Below are 22,871 nucleotides of genomic sequence, written 5' to 3'. Positions count from 1 at the left end.
GTCGAGTGGGTACTGACAACTTGGTAAGCGAAAACCACACGGCGCCCTTTCTCTCCTCTGCTTTAAAAAAAAAAAAAAAAAAAAAGGCGCTTGGGCTGGCAAAGTGCCGCCTGGAGCGATTGCTCCACTCTGCTCCATGGTAGGGCCGGCCCTGATCCCATGCATGTTTGTATCCCTCTATTGTTCTAGCCTCCAACTTCTGCTGGGAGGCTGTTCCGCTGATTTTTCGCCCATCTAAATGTTTTTCACTTGGTTAGATGATTTTATGAAGACAACTTTGAAGTCTCAACTCTGCTGCTTAATCCTGCAGAGATATTATGCCACGTGAGGTTCTAACAAGCGTGCGACACATCGGTGCCACGACGGTGAGACCCGGGGAAGTGTCAGCAGGCACTCAACCTCAAATTACGAGTTTAAGGTCAAGAGCACTTGAATCGTTATCAGTCGTATGGCCGGGCTAAATATATCATGTTACAGGAAGGGGTTCTTATTGTTTGGAGATTATAATTTCACGTTAACATGCAATATTTCTTCTACCATGTCCTGGAAAGGCATCTACCGTGTATATAAATGCTCTCTTGCCTTCTTTTATGGTTACACTTTCAAAAAACTCAAACAGGATTTTTATCGCCCGAATCTGAGTTAATCTAAAAGCACAATTGAATCCACATAAAAGTAGAACTTTTGACATGACTTTAGTTTTAGGTTTCCATTTTTCTATATTGGTAAATAAATTGTCTATTAAGTTCAACATTATTATTATTATTTTTTTTATTTATGCAGCGCTTCTTACAATACATATATTCAAAGGAAAAGACTAGAACCTAGAAGAAAAAACACAACCTCCATCGCAAAAATAAATTCCCCATGCTTTTAGCAATATATAAAGATATCAAAAAGGATTTGCTTCTACTTTTGCTTTCCCTATTAATACGACCCACATTTCAGAGACTGACATTAATGATGTTGCCCTCCACCCTGTTGCTTTTTGTCAAAATCGGGTTTCCAGCAATAAAAAGGTTAAATAACTCTGAGCCGATATATTTCCTTATTTGATTACCGAGGCTATGGGAACTGTTTATCTATGTTTGCTGACTACTTATACATATATGTTTGAACAAATGTATATAATAGCCGTTGAAAGCAGTGGTTGGGCCGTCGTAGCGCTGGACATAATACATTTTTTGCACCTGTGAAATAGCGATAAGTCGGCGTGCCGTAAACAATTTACTGTAGCTCTCCTCCCTTTTATAAAAAGGATAGGCCAGGCTGAGAACGGCACCTGTTGACACAGGCGGGTCAGCCGGGTCCCGTGTAAATCGCGAACACGCAGCGGCCGCACAAAGAATCGCTTTCGCTCCCATGAAACAGGGCGGTGATATTTGTGCATGTTCCGCGATCAGAACACAGATAAAGCTCGGAACCTAAGCCGCTTGTATGTCCAGCATTTGGCATAGGTTGATTATCAAAAGTAATCTCATAAACTTCCAGGTGTGAAAGGACTAGAGGAATATAAATTAGCTGTAACCGCGGTTTGTTGTCTCAGTCTAAATATTTTCAGATCCATTTGTCTTGTAAATTCACACCGCTAAATAAAAAAAAAAAAAAAAAAAAAAAAAAAAAAGCGTAGGTGCGTTTTTCATTGTGTCATTTTAGGTTTATTTAACCAGAGCAGGCTTTATTTTACCTGTGAAGTCTTGGAATGATTTGTAGAAGAAGGTGCCAGTTCAAATATCGGTCGTCTTTGGAAGAGAGATCTTGTTTTATGGTTTGCATAAGGAGTGGACCTGTGTCATTGACTCCCTGGTTCTAGAGCACCTGTAGAGGTGTTCTGGGATGTAGCGCATTGCTTTTTCCCAGGTTTAAGTAAAAATTTACACATGGGTAAAAAAAAAATCAACTTGGACCAGAGCAACACCTGCCGGGCAAAACAAGTGGATCTGATGGAAAATGAAGCTGCAGAATAGACGTCATCACGACTGCCCCACGGTTCAAGCAAAGAAGGAAACGTTTCACATAGCAAATCACCTGTGAAAGTGTTGGATGTTACTGGAAAAAAACAAGTATTACAGTATACACAACGAGAAAAACATAACTCAGCGGGAACTTCCGCCAAAAGGGCGGTGCTTGCGGTGACGTCCTCTCCCCGATCCTCCAAGCACCTTTATTTTGCTCTCACTTGAACTCAGGGAAATATGGCAGCGCTTGCAGCGACTTCAGGAACGAGTCCTGTGTTTAACAATAAAAATGACTTGTGGGTCTTTTTTTCTTTAGAAATCTCTATAGAGACATTTCAGGAAGGGCCTTGTGCAAGCATACGGCGCCCTCTTCCCAACTGCATGTTGACCAGTTATTAGTAATGTATATAAAATATTTAAAAGTATCTCAAAGCGATATACAGAGCAAGGTCTCTGGAAAATCCTTGAACGTATTGCAAATGTCTGTGCGTTTTCTCATGTTTTCTATCCTTTCCGGAGAATCCTTACATTAGTGCCGTCTAAGGCTGTACAAGGAGAGGTAAACAGAATATTTACCCAGCTCCCAAGAGCTTTGGCTATGATATGTTAATGTTATTGCTCAAATATACTTCCAGCCGCAGCTTAAACACCTGTAGTTTAGTTATTCGTGCAGGCAGGAAAGTTTCACTGCACTCCACCGTAAAACTGCACTAACCAATGCCAGTCACTATTATTTTTATTTTAATTATATTATTCCAGGTGAATATATTTAAAGTCACAAAATTCCACGCATGAAAGGTTATAATATAATCCTGTATCACCCATAAAGAACAATGAACTTTCTACAAATTTACATGCATTAGTAGTAATTGTATTTTTTTTAGGAAAAAATAAAGCGATTAATTGAGGGCCTTGTCTACTAACCAGCATTCTTTCTGTTGGTTTGGCAGATAGACTTCCTACTTTCCTCTCGCTTTTCCTTAAAACTCTGAAATTGATAGTTTTTTCACCTACCTAATTAATCAAGATTTCAGATGGCATTGTACCCTGCCAATTCCCGTGTGAACAAAGGATTTTTTGGTGACTGGGCAGCTGATGAAAACAATGTTAAACAATATCTCCTGCTATATTGTAACATTAATGTAATGTAGTTTATTTGTAATTAACTAGACGTGCGGTAGGTAAGCGTGAGTGTTTTCGGTACTATGTAAGCTCTGCGTGTAGCACCATATGATATCAAGCAGTGTTAATATAGTAGAGCAGGACACTGTCACAATAGATGAAGTGCATCTCTGACCCGCCTTTCTTGATCATCTAATGTATTTATGGACAAAGCTCTTCCATTTATTTGTTGGGTGATGGATGTGGACGAGCGTTTAAGAGGGTGAGAAGTGCGATGATGAGTATACATTGTGGGAAGTGTTTGCCCACTCATCAGTATAGATGTTTAGATATGCATGCCACCGGCTAGAGCCATTGCCCTAACATAAACTGTATCTTTAATATGTATATTTATGATATTTACATTCGTCTTCTAATTGGAAAAGTTCAATTTGTTTTCCCTTGCAGTGAAATTCTTTTAGAACATCCGATTGGTGATCTATTTAAGGAGAATATTTTATGGATCCTGATCAAGAGTCCAAGAAACCCCAAGGGCTTGATGGTAAGAAGGCGCCTATCCCCAGCCCAAGGCACATCCCTGCAACCAAAATGACTCCGGTGGATCAAAGTGGATCAGTTCTCAGGCAAGTACATGCGATGATATAAAAAGTAAAAATAAGTTCAGAGTCTTGATGAGGTTGATGCGTTTATTTTTTGAAACTTTTTTAACTGATAATCCAACAGCCATAAACTCTGTTTTTGGTGTTCCAGGTGGACTAGTTTCTGTTCTATAATCAGTCTCAGTCCTGTTTTCCATAGATCCATATCAAACTGGCCTTTAATATGAAATATTCCATATGAAGGCGAATGTGATCCTGCTTCATCTCCCACACTCTGTATCACAGTCTACAGGTTATATTGGGTGAAAACAGTCTCCAGCTGCTTTGTGGCAATGCCAGAGACTATGAAGCCATGTGCTTTGGCACCATGCATTCCCTTTGTGGGTTTAGATATTACAATTCAGCGCATTATTTCTAGTTTAAGGCACTGAAAGGTCATTGAGATAAGCAAGTGGTGCCTGTGATTAGATTTACTTTAATCAACTGATATTAAAAATATTAAAACGGCTTAGTGTAAGGTTAATCAAATGATATCCCTAATTTGTTGGGTTAATTGCCATATACATTAATAAGTAATGGTAATAATATGGCTTTCTTAAAACTTATATACCTAACATTGGACCGGCCAAAGACGGAAAATATTGGTGGCCAACCACCACATGTTTGCATCTTCCCACATTAGTTGGATTTACTTGGCTGCCATGCTGGACCTTCATGGACCTGCCATTGGATTCCCAGCGTGCTCATTATGTTTAGTCTAATGTATGCATAGTCCTTTTTATGTTTGATTTTACTTTTGTTTTTTATTTAACTTTTATACAATGAACAGTAGCTCATTTCTTTAATGTGTCGCATAATGATAATTTTTGTGAATAAACCCTTAAGCATTGGGAGAATAAAACCGTTGAACCATTTTGCGTGTAAGGGAGTGTGAAGCATATACCAAAAGCTTCTGTAGGCCCCTACTATTTTTTATAGACAAACAGTTGAAAGGGGTGAAAGCTTTCTAAATACTGATACTCTATAGCAGGATGAAACGGCTTTTTTCATTGTTTTGCACCATCCTTTGCTAATGGAACAATTGGCCGTTTCCCAAGTTGCCTACTTAGTATGTAAAGTAAGCATCATGATCATGACAGCACATGGCTAGTCGGGATAAGTGGGAGATAGCGGAGTCCCCGTTGGCTTGAATAAATATTTTTCTGGTCCTCACACAGTGACAAGCCAGATTCACCTCCAAATCCTGGCCGCCGGACCCCTCAGAACCTTGAAGGGGGGGATCAGAGACTGGATCTGCTAGCAGAGGAGGTGGATTATCTTCGACAAACCAATAGAAAGGTACAAGTCTGGGTTGAAAAATAATAGGAAAAATGTATGTTCTTTTCTACTTCTTTTTAATTCACTTGAAACTTCTTAATTACTACCAGAAATGATTTGCATTAACATAAGATTGTGCCAAAATGTTTGAAGTTTAGTACGCTAAATAAATGAATGCAATGTTGTATACAGATATACTGTACAGATATATTCATTTTTTATTCATGTTGGCAGCTATTTTGAATGAACACACAATGTATTTACTGCATGCAAATTGGTGCAAGAATGATTTTGTTATTGGAGTTAGAAAAATCTCTCATTTAACTCCTCCCCTTGGCGTTCTATACTGAAATCAGGAAGTGTTCTTAAGTACAACAACCAACGATCTTCATTGTTTCTAATCAGAACTTTATAATAGCATTGTATTAAGAGCCCTCGGTATGTTTTATGGAAGTTTTGATTACTATAATTTATTATTTTAAATATCCTTTTAAGTACTATTTTTTTTGTTTTTCTTTTATGCGTTGCCCAGCCAGGAATTTCCTCTCCTCATGGGAAGTCTCCATACATAACTAAGAAACTAAGAAAACAGTTTTAACCCATAGCTCAGCAATCCATCATACTAGTTTGCTCATAAGGAAAGGAATATTTCCAGATTCTGCTTATGTCATAACAGATTGTCCCTTTTACTTAACCGTGGTAAAGGCAAACAAGAAATGCTTTCCTCGACCTGTCAAATGTTTGACATAATTAGTTCACTTCGCTGAAAACAGCCTCATTACCAGTTTGGCTTTTTACTAGTTGTAGGTGCATGACTGTGATATGGATTGATGACTGAGAGCTGGAACAAGTTCAAGAGACATTATCATGAAAAAAATAAATATATATATATATATATATATATATATATGTATATGTATATATATATATATATATATATGTGTGTGTATATACCAGGTTCAGACGTTACCGTAAGTGTTAATTTGGTAAGGATCAAGCTGAAAGAGCCGTATTTGGTGAAAGGTCAGAAATTCTTAATATTGAAAGTGTTAGAAATCTCTCTTATTCAGAAAGTAATATCCTCCTCATTCTGTAGATATCGGTAAAATGACAGCTAGGTCAACAGATGCCTTAATAATGAAAGGTAGATTTCACCTTTCACATAACCACTTCGCCATCAAAGGTTCAGTTTCCATGAGGCATATATTATGGATGTGTATATCTCACATACACACAGATTCACATATACTATAATAGGAAGCAATGGAGGGAGCCATGTTGGTTTCAGATTTATTATATGTACACAATACATGCATACCTGTTCCTGGCTGCAGCTTATACTGAGCTCAGTGTGAAGGATGGACTCAGGAGAGTTGAGACGTCTCTTCTGATTGACTGAGACCCCCTTCGCTGGGAATTGATACTGCCCAAGACCTGTGGTCACCCTAGCTGGCACTGTATCAGTCAATGATTAATACCCTTAATATATTTTCATGAACTCTGTGGGGTTTTTTTTTTAGGTGCCGCGTTGGTCCATGAATTACTAGAGATAAAAACGTATTGGGTCAGGTCGCCCAACTCAGTCCTACATCGTAGGGACCTGCCCTCACCATCCACCATATTAAATTCTAAGTTGCCCTCCATTCCCTCCTGTATAATGTTTCCCCGCTCTAACTCATGTCCAGAGTTTTATGCTTATGACTTTTCTGTAGACATTCTGCATTTCTTATTTATTTTCATATAGGGTTAGGTTATTTGTGCCTTATGGCACCTGGAACGTAAATATTAGGTACCGCTCTTTGTAAAAATGCATGGTCTATTAGACCATTTAATTGGTTGCTATGGGGTTAAGACAATTTTATTAAAAACGCTTTCCAGCATAATTGTGTTTTAAAATCGAGGCATTATTATAATATTGCAAGCTGAAATCGTGTGTTTTTTAATCTGTATATCCATAAAGCTGGTTGAAGTTATCATTATGTCCTCTAGGTGGCGGTGTATCTAGTTATAGAGATGCACCTTTTATTGCACTTATTTGGTAGCCCCGTAACTCACTTCTATGTCCCACTTTTACGATATAGTTACCCCATTTGTAAATTGGAATATTGTAATATGCCCAGGACCAGTGGTTTGAATCCCAAATAAATTTTACTCAAGCAGTAGTTTCCTAATTTAATAATCTAGCTCTACAGTCTTTTCCGCGTTTGCTCTAAATTGCCTTTTCTTTTTTTCCTGAGCATTACCTGCTTGCCTATGCACCTTCTTTTCTTAGAGTACTTTCCCTTATAGAATTGACATTCCACAGCTAGGCAGAGACAGGCTTTGCTGCCATCAATGAGTGAGTGAAGCTCGCATCTTAGGGTTCCCACTGATGTATGGGGTCCTCCTCAAAGGAAGAACTTGAGAGAATCGACCATGTCTAGCATGTTATATCCCCTATCATGGATGTAACGAGGGACTCCAAGCAAATATTTATATCCTGTTTGAGAAGCTAGTTCTCACAACCCAGAACATGCCACCTGATTGACCACCCGTGACTCTGCATGCAGCATCGTCATTGTTAATGTCAATGCACAACGTAGAAATAACTTGCCACAAATAGTCAAGATCCATACTTAATGTATGACAATGTGAATGTCACATACACAAAAAAAAAAATCGTAATGAAATCCTAAAACTTAGGGCTTCTCATTCAGTGGACCATAGAAGTACTTTGTCCAAGTGACATCACCAGCTTTGGGCATGTATTTGTAGTAACAGTTAATTTGATGATGTCATTGTTCTAAATGTACATATAAATTGGTCTATAACACATGCCATATATATATAATATATATAATCACATATATGGATAAAGTTGGTGAAAATGTCAATGATAGGGAAATAAATCATTGCTTTAAAACTGATTGACACCCATCCAGAATTTTATTGCTTGCATTTTCAGTTCCTTTTTCTTTATTTCTCCTTGTTACCATAGTTACAGGCACTATTGAGAGGATTTTAATATGTTTACCTAATCTCGTTCCTTTGTTAAGACTGTGAACTCCTGTGTCTTCAGGCAAATTGTTAATTCAACTTTACTTTCTTTGTTGATTCACGAAAAATATGCCAGCAGCGTCGGTCAAATAGATAAAATGGAAAAGGAGGGCTTTTACAGTTAGACATAATGAGGAAAATAAAAAATCTCAAAAAATGCATTCTGTGATGTGAGAAACTTAGTCAAATTATCTATATTAGGCCAACAAGTGGCTTTCTAGATATGGATCTAGAGCTTTCATCCCCAACTAGGCACGGGTGCACCTTTTTTCTTTTGTTATTCTTTTGATTGTCAAAGTGCTTTTGTTGGTCAGTGTACCATCCATTGGGTTACCCGCTTCCCAATTTCTGTCTGTAGGGTTTTTGGAAATTAGTTTTGTACTGTAAACAAGTGAAAAAAAAAAAATAGAAAATTCATCATTAATAATGGCAACGTATTTTTTGTACGATAAAAGTTCCTGCCCCATAGAGCTTACAGTCTGACTGTTAGATGAAAGTTGGCACAAAGCTGGTAATCTGTGTGCTGAGTGGCTTCCAATGTTTAAATTACATTATATCATCGGGATGACCTTTGCTACAGTCAAGTTATGTTGTGTTTTTTCTCTAATAAGGTTATTAGGAAACTTAAAATTTAACTCTTTAAGAGCTCTCGGTGTTAAGAAATACTTAAATATACTATCTGCGTTCAAGTAAGGCGATGAAAAGAAACCGTGAAACTTCAAAGAATAGATGTATGGCTAAAGTGGGTTCCGTTTGGCTTAATTCTCTACCCAGATCTTGAACTCCGCACTTAATGTGGTTGTTTCAGGAGTCCTTTGTTTTATAGTCCATAGGTGCATTAAGTCGAGTGACATTCCTCCTAATAGATAGTAAGCTCACAAGAACAGGACCTTCTTCTCCTTCTGCACCAGTAATTCTTTACATGCCTTACATTGTTCCCCCCATCATAAATACGGATTCTGCTGGCGCTCAATAATTCTTTATAACGCAGCGAGGTTCTATAAGCGGTGTGATCAGCAGGGATGCTTCCATGGTGGTCGCTTTACAATTACGACTTTGCCCCCAGAAATGTTTTTGGAAATCTGACTCATTGTATATATTTTTGTCCTCCGATGTCGTTTTATGTATTTTTATGTCTGTCTGCAGCTGCTGGAAGATTTGGGGAACCGAGACAAAGAGCTAGAGTTACTGAGACTCGATACAGAGTTGCAGGAGCAAGCTTCCCAGGCCAGGATAGCCAAGAAGACAGCAGGTAACACAGAAAGCCTTACGGGGACCGGGCATGTGGTTTCTGGAATGACGTGGCTCACTTAATGCTTGCTGTGTTTGCTCAGGGAGGGGAGAGGAATGACTTTTATTTTTTCTGGGCTTTTTGTTGGCGGTTGGGAGCTGCTTGTGTGGCTCCTCGCTTAAGATCCTGGTACCGGTATTAGCAAAGGACTCTACCTGCTTTCAAACTGATTTGGGCATTAAACGCCTTGTTAGCACCATGTCAATCCAATCACAAAGAGCTTGTTTGTTTAGTTGGAAGGTCTTGAACAAACAGAGCAGGCGAGAGGAGGGGGAAGCAGGGAAGGAATAACAAGCTTAGATTCTGTACTTGAGTTCAAATGCTTCACATCTTCCTATGCTGCCTCTAAGCAAAAGTTCTGTCATCTAGGCGGATGGAAGAAATGTTTCCTTATACTGTGTGTTTGATGTTTCATCTGAATACAGCACTTCTAGACTCTAAAGCGGGTTCCTAAAGTGTCCTTACTCCTGCCCAGACTGGCAGGTTTATGTTCAAAATAATCTTTTTCCGGTGCTACAGATTTTGTTAGAGGCCCCCCCCCCCAAGGAAACATCTGTTCATCTCTGTGGTCAACCTGAAAGTCCAGTAGCAGACAACTGAAGGCTGAGACACATTGATTCCTGGTTCCAAAACCTATGAGAAATGGGCACACACCCCTTTAGAACAGCCACATCCTCATTATTATTGGGATCGCTACCGGTAAAGAACGATCTGCGGGACCATCACTGTCAGGAATGCTTCATAAATATAAACTTGACACCAACCTTAATGTCTCCTGTGAGGTATTATACCATTTCCTAAATTACTTGTTTTTTTTTTTTTGGCTCAAATCCTTCCCACCCAACATGGAACAAATGACAGTGATACATAATTACACCTTTTCTGTATTTTTCCAAGTTATAACTTTAATTATATTTAACTGTTTAACTGAAAACCAGCCTTTCGGCCTTTGCGGACAGCGATTGGCATCATTCGGGCAGAGTAGACACTGAAATCCCTTTTGTGTTAACGTGGCAGCAAAATGCTAAAGCAATGCATGTTTAATGATGGTGTTATATATACGTTGTTACACATTACATGGGAATGCCGATACATACGTATACAGAATGTCACGGGGTGGGTTGTGAGGTTGGATCGAATGGGATATCTCTCTCCGCAACACCAAGATCAAAGAAGAACTGTTGAAATTAAACAGGCAAGGTACTGTTGAAATGACGCCGTAATGACCAGCTGTTGTGTCTGTGCGATATCAAAAGTGATTTATCGACAGCAATGCTTTGCAGGATTAGACGTAATGGCGCACGTTATACAACATTGCAGATGTAAAGTGTAGTCCAGAACCGGAAAATATGCATAAAGGTGTATGTGCAGACAAAGACAAATATTTACGTGGTCTAATTAAAATTGATCAGTGGTGTAAACAAATCAATCATTTTACAGCTCCGTATGCTACCTAAACCCGTATAATATTTACAAGTTAAAATACGCCTATCGTAATAGATAAGATAAGCTTCATGAGAAGGGAGGACTTGATCTTGATAAGTAGCTTCGTTATTATGGGTGGAGCCCTTTTTTTGCCCAACATGCCGGTGAAAACCAAAAGAATGGACCCTTTATACAAAGTAATAAGTGTTCATGTTGGTGGCCAGGGATCACCCAGTAGCCTTCCATCAACAACCGCCTTATATCAATGGTCTGAGCCCATGAATACTCGTAGCTAGTGGACCTCAGTGATCCACCAGATGATACCCAGAAACAGAGACAAAACAAATCCGAAGAAGCCAAGGTTTCAGGCCAATTGACCCCGGAGAAGTGTTCAAGTTACAGTTAAAAGCCGTGTCTGTACACAGAATATCTCGGAGACAAAGAAATAAGAAGCACACCGCGATTGTCTAAACCGTTTCCTTGTACAAGCAATGATGGTGCGTGAAGTCCAAAAGCCAAGAAGTTTTTGAGCATAGATAAGTCATATGAAAAATGTGAAGACAGAACCCCTGACAACACAGTCATGGCTTTCAGATTCCGTCTCTCATTATTACTCTGATGCTTTGGTGTATCAAGTCAACTCAGAATGACTCTTGATGGCAGTTCTAAGGCAGCAGAAGCTGACTATTATCACGCTAAACAGGGTTCTGTTGTTTGGTTCATTGAGTGGGGGTATTCTGTGATGTGCTCGTGTATAAGCTTCTCATTGAAGATTGATTTTTTTTTTTTTATGGGACATCAAGAATGCTAGCAAAGATGGCTACCATTTTCTTAGCAGGACATAATTTCCCGGCTAATCTCTGTTATGGCCAGCATGTTGGATTACCCAATGCCAACATGAAATGAGTAAAACGGAATGCCCCTAATGGCAGCGTAGATCTAGAACGCTCAAACCCCAAGTTATCTCCATGCTTATATGGTTTGGAGAAGTCTGCAAGTCTTTCTGGCACGCTAGAAGAATTTATTTTATTAATCTGCCATTACCTGCCTTATGTCTTTACATACTGTACCGGTAAATCTTAATTAATTACTTTAATTAAATAAATATTTAGCTGTGGGAACCAAGAGATCTTGTACAGCCGGTTAGACATACAGCTTCCCCTAGAAAACTTCTCTTAGAAGGCCTTTATGAAAACCGTGTCGCTGGCAGTATGTTGAGAAGATATTACATTTTTGTGTCTGTACTTTTTTTTTTTTTAGGCGCCCTGAGTATTGCTATTAAAGGCTTGGTCTCAGGGTCAAACCACAAATGTTCCCAGGTAGTCAAGAGTGTTGGGCAAAAAATAAGTGGGGTTAGATGCCAAGGTAGATTGTGGGGCATGTATGATAGGCAGGAGAAGACATCAGTTGGGTAAAGAGATGGTTATGATGCCAACATGATGGCATGGGAAAATATTGTCCTGCCAGTAAATTACCTAGCTGTCGGGTGACATGTTCTACTACTATTATCATTATTATTATTATTTATTCATACAAAGTCAGCCTAAGACGAGGGCTTAAGATGAGCGCATAACAAAAGTTTGTCATTCAAGAAATAAAACTATTTATTGATGTTACACAATGATGTGTAAAAAAACCTTTTGTAAACGCGATAGTTCACCAACCCTGACACCTTGCAACATATCTGCTTTACATAGCTAATATTATTTTATTCATGACCTAGAATGTTCAGCAAACGTCTCTGGTTTTGTGTTCTCAAGAACAAAACAGATAAATCCCCAGCGCTAATCTAATGATTAGTCAGGCCGGTCGCAGGAATTCTAGAGAGTGCGGCAGCCGCGGAACCGTTGGAACCGAGCCTTTAATGAGTAATAGTCGGGGTGCCAGTTTCCTTGTTAGAGTTCACTGTAACAGGCGTGTTAGGGGAAAAAACTTATCGTTGTGTGACTTGGTGTTCCTTTAGGAGGACATTGATAACCATTGCATCGGTAACAGACGTTTGTCAGAGAAGGCATTCCATTTAAAGGTGCAGTCCCACTTGGACAAAACCTTAATAGCCCTTTCTAGCATGTTAAGCAAATAAACCTTTACACCTTAAAAAAAAGTCTTCTGAAGGTGTTTTTCTTTTTTTGCGTCGTGATAATTAAATGTTCAATGGAAAATAATGAACAAGACGCCGTTTTATTTGGAAAAAATTTAGATGGGTTTTGCGCATCCAACAGTACTAGGAATGGTCTTCCCCATGCTCCATTGAGTTGTAAAAATTTAGAATCAACAGACCCCTGCCTCTTCGGGTAGGCGCCTGATGGTTTTTTAACCTTGAAAATGTTTAGATTGGATGTGGAATTACTACTACTACTAATTATTGTAATATCTTTTTATAGCCCTTACATTCAGAGTCTGACAAAACTAGAAGTAAAGGACTCAGGCAAACCAATAACTTGGGTAACATACATAGTTTAACATAGTTTGTAAGGTTGAAAAAAGACCCAAGTCCTTCAAGTTCAACCCTTCTACCTAACCTTCCTATTCTTGATCCAAAAGAAGGCAAAAAACCCTAATTAAGCTACTTTGAATTCTGCCATCAGGGGAAAAAATTCCTCTGACTCCAAGAGGCAATCGGATTTCTCCTTGGATCAAGGAGCTCTTAAATATTAATGTTATTCTATTTATATCCCTGTATGTCATGCCTTTCTAAAAATATATCCAGACCCCTTTTGAAGCTATCTAATGTATTGGATAACACCACCTCCCTTGGCAGTGGATTCCATACCTTTATTGTCCTCACTGTGAAGAATCCCTTCCTTTCTCGTCTATGAAACCTGTGCTCTTCCAGTCTCAGAGGGCGACCTCTTGTTCTTTGTATATTTCTGTAAAGGCCCAGATCCTAAGCTTACACTGTAGATGGGATGGAATTCATGTCTGAATATCGAAATGAAACATGATCTGAAGATTTGGCACATAGTCAGTCCATTCTTTTTCTACTCGTTTTAAGACCCCCAAACAACGCTTGGTACTTGTTCTTCTCTTATATTTAGCATACCCTGCATGTTAATATCCCCTCGCTATACTAACCTCTACCATTTCTATTTCTAAAGCTGTTCCATTTATCTACCACCACCTCTATGAAGAATGACCCTCTAGTTTAAGCAATGGTCTCTTATCCATGCATCTTCCTTTTTTGAATTGTACGTCCCCTTTGTTATTTTAGCCTTGATGAATGTTACATGTGTCCCCCCTGACTAGATTATCTCTATAATAGTACAGTTTACTTTTTTCTTTTTAATTTACTGAGAGGGTGGTAGATAATAGACATCTAACACCAGAAGCGGTTGAGGTTGATACAGCGAGGGAATCTAAACCCGCATAGGATAGGCATACGGCTCCTCAATCTAGGAAGGGACCAACGATTGACCAGAGGGCCCAATGGGTTTTATCTGCCATTACGTTTAATGTTTCTATCCCTACTGTATGAAAACCCATTAATCAGCACAAAACTAAAACATTTGTGACTTTCCGTCTGCGTTTACTGTCCCTGGTCATAAAAATGATTTTTTTTAGTTCTATTCATTCAAAGATTCTTTTTCTTTCTCTTGAACAGAGAAGTTATTCTATTTCCTTGTCTATTCATGACGCATCTTATCTCTTTCCTCCTTCCTGCTATTGCCCTTGCATGACCTTTTTAACGTGTTCTTCTTTCTTTATTTTAATAACATAAATGTCTACCTCCCAGCTTTTTTTTTTCTTCCCCTTTCACTTTCTCATCTCATTCGCTTTACTTTTTTTCATTTTCTATGACAGTTGACTCTTTCATTTATTATTTCTTTTGTTCTATAGCTTTCATTTTAATTGTTCTCCTCATCCTCCCTCCTGCTTTGGTCTTTACTGTCTTGGATTAACCCCGTAAGGATGCGGGAGGAAGATTGAGGCACACGAGACACTCGCTGGAATATTAATCAGCCTAGAGCATTTAATTCTGTTTGACTTTTGCAGACACATTTCTTATTAACCTTCGATTCAAAGCCATCTTTTACTGATCTAAAAGAAAGGATAAAAATCTGTTTCTTTTGTAATTAAACTAAAAAAAAAATACGTAGCTGGAGCTTAAAATCCTTTCTCCCGCAAGTAATTAAATCATTAGTGGAACTGAGAATAAAGACTGTTAACAAAACTTGCTGCGCGTACCATGTAAATGACGATCCAGAACAAGGCATAAATGCTTATTCAGTGATGATTGAACTTGGTATATAAGCCGATCGATCTGTCAATGTAATTATACCGTGTGATGGAGACATGTTTGCTTACTGCAAAAAGGCATCAGGATGTCCGTATGTGTAGAAATGTCTCGAACGTGCGCCATTCTACATGGTGAGGAGTAAAAAAAATTCTCAGAAAAGGCAGAAAAATCTTCTGGTGGGAGGCTGTTCCATTTATCTACCTCTTACAGTAAAAATTTTACATCTAAACCTCTGACTCTGGGGGGGGGGATAGTAATTCCTTTATATTTCATTACCTACAAACTTTATTTAGTCGCTACATCTCTGTCTATTATTGATAAAAACCCGAGGACACCAAGACTCCGTCCTTTATCCATTTTAGCATTTTCTTACTACAGTATGTCCTATAATTAGTGAATAACAAGGATTGTATATTAGTATTTATTGTTATAATTTTTATTTATTTTTATTATTCGGTATTGAAATAATGCTTTGCTGTAAAATAGTAATAAAAGTAAAGGAGCGCATGATGTTAAAGAAAAATAGTTCTAAATGGAGCTAAGTGCAAATATTATTGCTTTACACGTTTGTCCCGCACCCTCCCTCTCTGCCCCACTTAAAACATTTGCTTTCTACTTATGATATAACAATTAGGTTCCTAAACAAATTTTGCGTATTTGCCATAAAAATAAATACATGTTCAGCAGCGTGTCTCATTTGACTAAGAATTACAGGATATTTGATAAGCTTGTTTAAAAATGGATGTATCCAAATATACTGGTAAACATCCCCTCTTCCATATCGGATCTGGAAGGATTTTCCGCGCAGGGCTTACACAGCGGGTGATAATATTTGTGAATGTAACGTAACTGCTCTGAACCTTCGCTGAGCAAATATTGAAATTTATTGCAAGCCAAAGAAAGGAGAAGAAATCTCGGATGATGCGGTTTTATTTGCATTGTTGGTGTAATTATTGTGATTATATATAGTTGTGTGTATTTGTGTCTTTTTTTTATTATACCCCCCCATATCTTTTGCTTTTATTCTCCCAAATGTTTTCAGTAACTTCAAAACTACATTAAAAGGTGAATTGAGATACTGGAGATGCACAGCCCTGTCGTTCTTCCAAAGCCGCTCTCTTACATCGCAACAGGCTGACCTCTTACAACCAATTTTAGTCCCCTTTAAACTACAGGACCCCCAAACAACCCCCTCTTCTGTGATATCAGAAACTGACAAGCGAGCAGTGCAGAGGGAACAAATCACGAACAAGAAAACATGTACGTTACTATAAACCAGGAATATGTTTAACACACGCCATAGTAGTACATGATAATATAAGTATTTAGGGACATTGGCAAAATCTCTAGGTGGAACAGCACCTTTAAACCCGAAAAAAAGTGATTTAAACTAATATGTAAAGAGATTTTTCTTGAGGCTCCTGGATCTTCTGTAGACAATGAACTCATCAGCATTTGAATTGCAATAAAAAGAGGCGTTGATCTGATTGCTGCTTGCAATATTTGTTGGCGATGTGCTAAATCGGTATATTGGTTGGTCAAGGGAAAACGCTGGTGTCTGGTCAGAGGTCCCAACCTGTCATCGGAGGAGCGGCTGTAGCTCATTAAACTGGAAATGGCTGTACTGGGGTCCAAGGTCTTAACATATTACACATTGTAACCCTTTGTTTCGTATGTTAAGCTATATTTCAGTGATCTTAAGGTCATTGTTTTTCTTCTGTAGCCCTGGTGGAAGAAGTGTACCGCGCGCAGCGTGAACGGGATGAGGCCGTAATGGCGAGATTAAGATTGGCCAACGAAGAACGAGACGAAGCCCTTTTGAGAGTTCAGCACCTCCAGGCGTTCCTAAAGGAGTGAGTAACCGCCTACTGCTATATCCGCCGACTGCTATATCCGCCTACTGCTACAACCGCCTACTGCTACAACCGCTTACTTCTGATTATGAATATAAGGCAAGACCGTGGGCCAAATGGTTTTTAGGTTTGTAAGTCATGAGTAAAAAAGCAGAATAGATGAGCTGAATGGTTTTTTGATGTTGTCAAATTCTAGGTTCCTATGTCAGAGCATTGAAGAGCTCAAAACATTTTTTTGTCATCTTCATCGTACCATTCTATACCTCCGTTACCCCGTAGAGGAAAAAAATGCCCTCAAATGTAGAGCAGGGTATTATATTTGGAAGAAGATGAGGCCCCAGGATTTCACTCATAGTGAAAATAAGAAATAAGTACAAAAAAAACCCCTAATTAAAAGACGAAACGATCAATAAAAACATGTGAAGAGCCTGCTTTACCGTGCCGTCTCCACACATATGAAGAACTGATCCCTGTAGCCATATATTGCGGTAAACATTAATAAGTTAACAGGCTGCAGCCGAGGAGAGTTGAGCTCGCGTTATTGAAAGATACAGCAGAACAGCTGGCTCTATAATGCGTCGGGAGTGCAGGGCGTCCCCTGAAGACACTCAGAGCGAAATTACTTCGGCTCCCAAAGATTTGGAAAGAGAATTCATTTTGCTGCTGAATTGAGGAGCAAGTCATTGGCCACTTAGCGCTTCTCACTTTGTCTTTCTCTTCCCCAGTGTTTTTTTTTTTTTCCGCTCGCCGTTCTCATCCGGTGTTCTCTTATCTCTTGAATAGGCTGGAAGATATTAACCCTGAAGAAGGTGACACGGTAAGCCGCCTTCCAGAGAGCTTTTCCCTTTCAGCTTTATTTATGTCTCGTGGTTAGCCTTCGTGAATGGAACTCAAGCAGAGAAGCCACTTACAACGTAAACCAATGTATCCAACAATCAGTACACTGAAACAACTCAACTTATCGCTTATGTTTTGCAATAAGACAGACGTGAAGTATATTAAGTGGGGAAGTATAACTGTCCCAGGGCACGTCTAGCGCTTACCTTAATGTTGCTCTGAATGAAACAATCCTCAAATTCTGCAAGGAAATTAATGTTAAATTTGAAATTCCAGTGTTACCACCCACTCCTAGTAGAGGATGTAGTGTGAAGCCCATTTTACATGGTTATCAATGAAAGGGTCTGTGCTTCTGTAAGTGCTCGAAGTTTAGTGCAGACCAATATGTTTACATGGAAACCAATCTTCTACGCCTAGGATTCTCATCTCCATTTTCCCAGTGGTCTGCTGTCCGACAGCACCCAGTACCAGTGTTGGTTGCAGTGTGGCTTTGTCATCCACGGTCTGGCCCAATTTTGTATGTCTCTAAAACACCCAACAAAAGCTCTTCTCACTAAGCCACCCAAAACCCATCAACTTAAAATTATGAGCACTTTTTATCATCACTATAAAAGACATTGATAAAGTAATACCTTTTTAATCCAAACACAGAGGATGGGTAGGTTTTCACCCTTTGTGAAAAGTGCAGCCTGTCCGGTTGACTCTAGCTTGTTGCTGTCAACAGACGCTACAGGAACTGATTGAAAGAGTGGTGGAAGCAGAAAATGGCGTGGCTATTCAGCAAAATGGAGAACTTATCCTAGAACGCATCCGAAAGATCCGGGAAAGGAGGGAGCTGATAACTGCAGAAGAAATGGGAGCTGTCATCCAGGAGAGGGATTCGGCTAGAGCTCAGGTGAGTAGCCAACCAACCAACTTGGCTTTTTTCATATTGTTTAGTCAGTGGACTTTAACTATCTGATTTGCTGAAAATCCATGGGCAAGAGAAACATGGAAAAAGAGAGGAGAAACAAAGTAAACCTTTTTCACACAAGAATACATTTAGTGCTGGAAGGCATCACTTTTCTTTCTAGATTTGGGTTAGGCCGAAACAGGACCGGACTGGGGTATAAAATTGGCCTTATTACTTTAAGGCCAGTAGCCAATAGCTCGTAGGCTTCCAGCTGCCTGCTGTCTACAAACGCATGCTACGCATATACTTCGGCCGAGACATAGAATTGTAGCTTGCGCCCTTACTTGAGTGGAGGGGACTATTGTGCGCAGGTTCACGTGGTGTGCTTGTGTTTACCTTTATTTGGCCTGACAAAGCATGTCCCTGGATCTTAGATCACCTGGCTTTGTGAGCTGTTTAAATGGCCAATAGTGTTGCGTGAGCATAAAAGCTTTGTGTGATATTAGTTTTTCTTATAATGTAAAAATAAGTACAAATAATTGTGCAATATATAAAAAGAAGATTGCATGGTTGTCGGGTAATATCTCTAATTGTTTGTCCTTTGCCAAATTCACCTAAATGTCCCAGTGACATTAAACTCACATAGGAGGGGATGGGTGAGCTGTTTGACTTTTAGCTCAGAATTTCACATTGCCTTTAACTTTTGTAAATGCTTGTTCTAATTTCTGTATTGTGTTGCACCTTTTGCTTTGTGTAAAATGTTGACTTATTGATTTTGTGGATTAAACTCTGCCATGCAAATTAACATTTGATATTTAAAGGTGATATTTAATATAATCTACTTCTCTAAAATTATATAAACCATTCTTGCGTAGACAACGCAAACAAAATTGTCCCAAAGATTTGTCTTACACCAGCAACAGCTGCTTAAACAGTCAAATGCTGTGTACTTACTAGCCTAGTGTAACTAACTTTCGTCTCAAATATTTTAAACCGAGAACATGTTGGGAAGACTGCCATTTTTCTAGAAAACTGGTTTGTGTAATTGTTAGGGACCCACCTGGCCAGGGCTGGAATGAAAATTACCGGGGCCGCCCTGGCACTTTAAGGCCGCCTCATGTAAATGCGAACCCGACTGGATATGTGCATCCGGATATTACGTTTTTTATGGTCAAAAAGGGTGCTAATGTTGCTCAAAGCCACAGCCATGAACTTGAGTGTTGGAGGTGTTCGTGTGAGGACATCATTCTCAATGGACTCCACAGTGACAGGTTGGGCCAGCAGCAAGTCTTAGATAGAAGACTACCCACTAGAAGTGACCAGCAAGACAACATGATGACAGAAGGTAGATCTGATGCAGGTCGGCAGGGATAGGAAACTCAATAGCAAGTGCGTCATGGAGCTGGGTTGGTGCAGGTCATTAAGCAGTACTAGAATTAGTAATTTTCCCCCTTTGTTGGCTCATACGGCTATCCCTTATTAACCAGTTTTTTTACTATTTTATAGTAAGGTCTCTCATTTTTGGTGTATATACGTTGACTTTCCTTCTGTTGGGATTAAAGTTCCTTGCTGCTCCTGCAAAATACAGAACAGGGTCAGAGATATTCCTGCAGGTACAAAGCAACCTTAGAAATTGTAGTTGACGGTTGCCAACAGCTAACTCATTTCCCTTTCTAACACAGTATAAACATTCACTTGCCTTCCTGCATGCGCAGCCAATTCCAGTAGCAATGCAACTTAAATAAAGTTGAATGTCGTCAAAAAGAGGCAGAATTACTGAATTGGTCTTTTCGTGAGTCATTAAAAAAAGGTGCGATTCCATGAAAATAATAATTTGTAAATAATCTAATTGCCTTCCCTAAACAAACCTTCCATGCCAGTAATTTTCTGTTTAGTTACTTTGATACATGTGTTTATCTGTGTGTGTTTAAGAATTTTATCCTGGAATCCTAAATATATAAAGAGCTTCTGAATTGTAAAGCGTTTATCGACGTATGAGGTTTTCTGGATTGAAGCCGTCAGAGTGCCCAATTTTTTTTGTATGTGAGTGTTCTGTGCCTATTCAAGAACTTTACTAACAATAACAATAATTACTAAATAGAATTCAGGAACTGTTTTATAAGGAAGCAGAATCCCACCGAGTTATTCTTTAATAATGCCCGGTAAGACCTGTTTGGCCCCATCTAGTCATGCATTCAAAAGTAATCTCTATTCCAAGCATGTTTAAATTCCTCCACTGTATTTGTCTCCACCACTTATGCTAAAAGTCTGATACACATGCACATATAGACACTTACATACCTACATCCACGCACACATACCTACATCCACACACACATACCTACATCCACGGTTACACCCACGCACACATACTTATATCCACGCTTACACCCACGCACACATACTTACATCCACGCTTTCACCCACGCACACATACTTACATCCACGCTTACATCCACGCTTACACCCACGCACACATACTTACATCCACGCTTACACCCACGCACACATACTTACATCCACGCTTACACCCACGCACACATACTTACATCCACGCTTACACCCACGCACACATACCTACATCCACGCTTACACCCACGCACACATACCTACATCCACGCTTACACCCACGCACACATACCTACATCCACGCTTACACCCACGCACACATACCTGCATCCACGCTTACACCCACGCACACATACTTATATCCACGCTTACACCCACGCACACATACTTATATCCACGCTTACACCCACGCACACATACTTACATCCACGCTTACACCCACGCACACATACTTACATCCACGCTTTCACCCACGCACACATGCTTACACCCACGCACACATACTTACATCCACGCTTACACCCACGCACACATACTTACATCCACGCTTACACCCACGCACACATACTTACATCCACGCTTACACCCACGCACACATACCTACATCCACGCTTACACCCACGCACATACCTGCATCCACGCTTACATCCACGCTTACACCCACGCACACATACCTACATCCACGCTTACATCCACGCTTACATCCACGCTTACACCCACGCACACATACTTACATCCACGCTTACACATACTTACACACACCCGCACGCACACATACTTACACACACCCGCACACATACTTACACACACTTACACACTTGTGCCAAAATACGAGTTGAATGCTTGACCAGGACACTGTTCCTTGACTTCCATCGGTGATGGTAATTCTCCAGAGATAGGCTAGAAGTGTAAAAGCGCTTAGCCGAGATCTGTCATACTAAAAGACTATACAAATATGCAAAACGAAACCATGTCAGTGTATCAACAAATACAGAGGTATAAACTCAAATATTTGATGCTCCTTCTGAGCACATATTTTCAGATGAATAAAAAAACAAATTACTACAGCATGGATAAATATTGACACTCTTCCTTCGAAAGAGAAAAAAATCCAGATCTTGTAGTGCCAAAGTGTGTGTATGTTTGTAATCATCGCAGTGATATAGTTGGGTTGCTTAAGGATCTCAGGAGGAAGGCAGTCCTTGGCCAAGTGGCTGGATTTCTACCATACGACGCAATTAAGTTGTGATTTCCTTTGGAAAGTCATTCATTTTAAAATCCGTGTTTGGCAATACATAGGTTTTGTGTTGCCAAGAACATTGTACCCCGTTGTACAGTGCTATGGAATATGATGGCGCTATATATATAAACAATAGATCATAATGTTAATAACTTAAATCTGCAGTATATATAAGAGTTCAACCTTTACCTGCAGCATTAGGAAATCCATTCTTGTAAAAGCAATGTATAAATGACAAAATAGCATCACGTTTTTTTATCATTTAAGTATGTTGGCTGTAATACGACACATTGTGCAATTCTGTTGCCATATCAGCAGAAAAGTGTTTATGAAGTCCGTCTATTAAAGGTACTGCGGACCGAGTAAAATATCAGATCTAATTACTAATCTTTCCCTAGTAAGTCTACAGTTGATAATTGGCATAGTGGGTGTAGCACGTTCGATCGTACTTCATGGGCTTGGTTCTGCAAAGCTTTTATGATCACTTGTACACTCACAGCTATTGTGTATGAATGTTGATTCACCTTTTACAGTATTCCGCACGGTGAAAGGGCTACTTATCTTGGTTGCCTAATCTTCAGCAACTTGTGATTGAAACAACTTCCTGAGAAGTTCCAGTCTTGAGAAATCTGTTCTGATCTAAGAAATGGTTTAATGACAATGGGCTGCTGTTGTGACTATATAAGAAAGTATTTATTTCTATGGGCAATGGGTT

At 39.4% G+C, this 22,871-nt stretch overlaps 1 protein-coding gene across 1 annotated transcript in view; it reads left to right on the top strand.

Annotated features, from left to right (window-relative positions):
• MIPOL1 (mirror-image polydactyly 1) overlaps positions 1-22,871 on the top strand; it is a 102,253-nt gene that overhangs the window by 19,495 nt on the left and 59,887 nt on the right. Inside the window, exons 3-8 of the mRNA XM_053474348.1 lie at positions 3,528-3,713; positions 4,883-5,017; positions 9,179-9,284; positions 16,709-16,838; positions 17,622-17,655; positions 18,400-18,570. Coding sequence (XP_053330323.1) covers positions 3,579-3,713; positions 4,883-5,017; positions 9,179-9,284; positions 16,709-16,838; positions 17,622-17,655; positions 18,400-18,570 — 711 coding nt within the window. The 5' untranslated portion in view covers positions 3,528-3,578. The remainder of the gene's footprint in view (positions 1-3,527; positions 3,714-4,882; positions 5,018-9,178; positions 9,285-16,708; positions 16,839-17,621; positions 17,656-18,399; positions 18,571-22,871) is intronic.

Source organism: Spea bombifrons, chromosome 9, assembly GCF_027358695.1.
Source record: "Spea bombifrons isolate aSpeBom1 chromosome 9, aSpeBom1.2.pri, whole genome shotgun sequence".
NCBI lineage: Eukaryota > Metazoa > Chordata > Amphibia > Anura > Pelobatidae > Spea > Spea bombifrons.
Note: the sequence above shows the minus strand (reverse complement) of the source record. Positions and strands in the feature narration are given on the sequence as shown.